Source organism: Triticum aestivum, chromosome 1A (genome assembly GCF_018294505.1).
Source record: "Triticum aestivum cultivar Chinese Spring chromosome 1A, IWGSC CS RefSeq v2.1, whole genome shotgun sequence".
NCBI classification, from domain to species: domain Eukaryota; kingdom Viridiplantae; phylum Streptophyta; class Magnoliopsida; order Poales; family Poaceae; genus Triticum; species Triticum aestivum.
In genome coordinates, this window is record NC_057794.1 from 539127935 (window position 1) to 539132616 (window position 4682).

Here is a 4682-nt window from a genome sequence, read left to right on the forward strand (position 1 = left end):
GTGCTTATTGTTTGTATTGCTTTGTCTCTAGTAAAAATGAGAATAGACGAGGTGGTTCTCATGTCTTCACAGTAGATGGATTTGACAGTTGGAAGAGAGTTAACTCTGGAAAACATTGTGCATTCTTAACCCACATGGGCTCTGGACCATGCTCACCACACAATAATGCATTCACAGATGGCCAAGCCTTGCTGAATAAATCATGCCACATAGAAACTATTATGGTAGTTAAGGACAAGGAGAAAGTAGAAAGAAACCGTCTCAGACTGAAAGTTTCAATTGCAACGGTTAAGTGGCTCGCACTTCAATCTTGTGCTTTTAGAGGACATGACGAAAGACCCGAGTCAAAGAATAAAGGCAACTTTCTTGAAATGGTGGAGCTTCTTGCTGAATTCAATCCTGATATTGCCAAATGTGTGTTGGCGAATGCTCCATATGGTTCTAAATACACATCACCAGAAATTCAGAAGGAGATCTTGAGTATATTTGCATCTAAAATCAGGAATCATATCCGTGAGGAAATTGGGGATTCTAAGTTCTCTATATTAGTGGATGAAACATGTGATGTAGCAAAGAGAGAGCAAATGGCTCTGGTTCTTAGATTTGCTGATAAAGGTGGTATTTTGCAAGAGAGGTTCTTTGACTTGATACATGTAGCAAACACAAGGTCTTTGACACTTAAAGACAAATTGAGTTTTGCTTTAACCAACCATGGTTTTGACATTCAGAACCTTCGGGGACAAGGTTATGATGGTGCTAGCAACATGAGAGGTGACTTGAATGGACTTCAAGCTCTTTTCCTCCAAGAATGTCCATATGCTTATTATGTCCATTGTTATGCCCATTGTTATGCCCATCGCTTGCAACTTGCTCTTGTTGATGCATCCAAAGAAGTGGTTTCTATTTCTCAGTTCTTCCAAAAACTGCTCTATATCATAAACACCGTTGACTCATCTTCAAAGCGACATGATCAGCTCCATCAAGCCCAACTAGTTGAACTTGAAAATGCAATTGCTAATGCCAATATTGAGACAGGACAAGGGGCAAATCAGATTCATACTCTTAAGCGACCAGGAGACACAAGGTGGGGTTCTCATTTTGGTTCAGTTTACAGCCTTATGAAGATGTTTGGTGCTGTTTTTTCTGTCATCCAAGATATAGCAGCCGATAGATCAATTGGCTCATTGCGTGCAGATGCCGACACTTGTTTCGGCTACTTGTCCTCCTTCGAGTTCATATTTAACTTGTGTTTGATGAAGGAGATATTTGAGATAACCGAAGTGCTTGGCCAAGCTTTACAGAAGAAGTCACAAGATATTGTGAATGCTGTTCGTTTAGTCTCCTCAACTAAAGAGTGTCTCCAACAACTAAGATCAGATGATGGCTACCAAGAATTTATTGTCACAGTTGTTGAGTTCTGCACAAACCACTCCATTGTCATTCCTGACTTTGAGGAAGCTTACATCATGCGTGGTGGCCGTGCCCGCCATCAACCCAATCAGCTAACCAAGGAGCATTACTTTCGAGTCGAAATATTCTATGCAACACTGGACACTCAACTATTTGAACTAAATCATAGGTTCAATGAGAAGGTAATGGATCTTCTAACCACTAGTGCCACCTTGATTCCTAGAAACAAATTTAGAGGATTTAAAGCTAGTGATATATGTGACATGGTGAAAAAGTACTACCCAGCAGACTTCCCCCAACAAGATATCTATGGATTACAACTACAACTAAAACATTTTGTTTTGGATGCTTCCAAGGATGAATATATGAGAAATATATCAAACTTGATTGATCTTTGTCGATGCCTTGTGGAGTCAGGAAGACATGTTGTCTTCAATTTGATTGAAAGATTACTCCGTTTGCTCATTACCCTTCCAGTTTCTACGGCGAGTGCTGAGCGTGCATTTTCCAGTATGAAGATCATTAAAACAAGGTTGCGCAATACAATGGAGGATGACTTTCTTGCCAATAACTTGTTAGTTAACATAGAGGGTGAACTTCTGGAGAAGTACAGCTATGAAGATATCATTGAAGATTTCAAATGCGCGAAGGAACGGAATGCTGATTTGTAGTATGTAACTCCACACAACTTTGCCTGATGGTCAAATGGTATGGCTTATTTTGGTTTGGAGTAGTATATATGGTCAAATGTTATGGCTTATTTTGGTCTCGGTAGTATATATGTATATATATGCATCTGCTCATCTTGTATTCAATGTGAACAGAAGGTGTACTGACTATATCTATTGAAAGTATATATGCTTTAGAATTTGAAGAATATTATGCTCTCTGGCCCGCCCAACTTTTTTTTTCAAGCTCCGCCACTGATCACAGGAACAACTTAATTTTGCATGACTTGGAATCAATATCTCATCATAGCAACAACGGTTCATCACAACCATGACATTATCACATACCAAAAAAAGGACGAGAATGATGTTGTAATGGAGATGAATTGTTCTTTCGATGTCACGATCATCCAGTTTTTGAGTGGCCAAAAGTATCTAGTCTTGCTTCCTCGGGTGCCTGAGAACCTGATGAAACAAAAAAAGGTTGAACGTGCTTTTTTGTACTTGAAGCAACAATCAGGCAAGCATGTTAATATGAGGCTATGCTTAGCAAGAAAGTCTGGCACACAATAATTGTTCGTGAACTGTACAAGAGCGAAAAAATTCTGAACACATTGTTACTATGCCAATTTTTGTCTATTTCTTGCAAATAAAATCATCTAATTTGGCCGTGCTCATATGCTAATATGACACACAGTGCTGAATCTTTTTCTTTTGAAAAAGGAAGTGCAAGTAGTTGCTAATGGGTTTGTTTGTTTGATGTCACTTACAACGACTGAAACCCTCTCTGCCTGGAGTACTCGGCAGCAAACTGAAAACTATTGTACAACAGTGGACCAAACACATGGACGCAGACGACAGTGGACCAAACACACGGACGCAGACGACAGTGGAACTTTTTCTTTTCAGAAATCAATGGCTAGAGAGCGCACCTACACAAGATCAGGCATACAAGCCAGGCAATGTTGATCAGATCGGGGCATAGGGGGAAAGGGTATAGTGAGCTCACGAAAGAAAAACATAAGATTAACTACTTTGATGAACTGGAGTAGATTGCACAGGAGGAGGAACCCCCACAGTTTCAAGATCACAAATCGATCGCACTCCAGCTGCATGTACACATCTTAAATATAGCCAGCAGCGCAACAATATCAATCAAAAAGGAAAAGGAACGAAACAAATAAACAACAGGGGGATATGCATGATCCAACATTTCTTGTCGTTGCTCACTAGTTTTTCTAGGTCTACACGAAATAAGGCAATGCAAAGTGAAGCCTGTTTAGAAACAATTGTGGTCTGTGTATGCTTCAAGTAGGCAAATACTCCTAGTACTAGCTGCAGGAAGGCACCAAGAAATTGGAGCAGCAATCACTAACCTAAATTCCACTATGATTCCCCCATCCCTTTTTATGTCACTCAACAGAGACAATAATTTATCATGTAGGATGATTAATTACTTTGAGCGGGATAGTCTTCATACTTGCAATCTGTTACTACACACACACCACATGCAACCAATCTCTAGCAAGCGGTAAGTACTAATTCTGCAATAAAATGAACTTTCTGTCCCGCACAATCAACATGACATATAATACACAAACTGCTTTGTTTGTATGCATGCAAAAGAAGGCACTCAAAATCAAGAGATGAACACTAAGCTGAAAGGTAATCTACAGTAAGCTCACAGGGCAAATAGCCCACTAATATCACTACTGTTAATTACAAGAATAAACTCGCACAAGTGCGCTCTTTGCAAAATGCTCGTTCCTTAAACTGGAAATATAAATATACCTCATGATGATTCAAACATACCTCATGGGGACATCCGACTCCGAAGCCACATAACAACGGTCACTTTATCATCAGTGGCACTATTTATGAAGATCTCACGGTTCATAGCATCCTTAAAGACATTGAATGGTAAAGCCACAAGGTGTAATACTGTAAAAATATGGGAGTAATCTTTCAGGAAGCTGATCCAATTGTTAATTGTCAATTTACAGTTGTTGTCATTACAAGTATCATCAGTACATACAAATGAAGATAGTTCACTCAGATATATGGTAATGAAGAATCATTAAAAACGAAAAGGAGGATTTCCCCTACGATTTATGTTATAAGAGACCAGTTCTTCACTGCAGGTTCGAATACAAATGTAGATCAAAAGGAAACAACATATAAATCAATTCAAGGCCATATTAGCAAGAACTAAGATTACACAAGGCCGTCAAAGAATCATAGGAGCCAGTCATATTAGCAAGAACTAAGATTACACACTGATATTACCAACGGTGAGACCAACGAGTGGAACCCTACACGGAGGGGAGGGGAGGGATAAGGTGGAACCAGTCCTTGCCGGCAAAAATGCTAGGTTGCCAGAAGGATTTGGATGTCGGAGGCGGCAGGGGCTGAGGCGGCGTGTACAACGGCGGCCATGGCATGGATGGCGGTGGCGGCAAGAGCCAAGAAGCTTCCGGATTCGAGGCAGGACCGGCGGATGCTCTGGCTCGGCCTGGACGGAGTCGACGAAGAAGGCGAGCAGATGGCGAAGTTCTGGACGGAGGACGGAGGGCAGAGGGCATAGGAGGCAGCGCAAGGGTTTCA

General features: G+C 40.7%; 1 protein-coding gene across 1 annotated transcript; it reads left to right on the plus strand.

Moving 5' to 3' along the window:
* The first annotated feature begins 371 nt into the window (after positions 1–371).
* Positions 372–2284, plus strand: LOC123044969 (zinc finger MYM-type protein 1-like). Its single transcript, XM_044467893.1, has 2 exons — positions 372–1592; positions 1888–2284. Exons 1-2 carry the CDS (start codon positions 372–374, stop codon positions 1924–1926), a joined length of 1260 nt encoding a protein of 419 aa, XP_044323828.1. The 3' UTR covers positions 1927–2284.
* The last annotated feature ends 2398 nt before the right edge of the window (positions 2285–4682 follow it).

Excerpts from the sequence above, each read along its gene's own strand:
- LOC123044969 (XM_044467893.1), top strand. The coding sequence starts at position 372 with ATGGTGGAGCTTCTTGCTGAATTCAATCCTGATATTGCCAAATGTGTG. Across the intron at positions 1,593-1,887 it reads ATCATAGGTTCAATGAGAAG|TTTCTACGGCGAGTGCTGAG; the intron begins GTAATGGATCTT and ends TTACCCTTCCAG.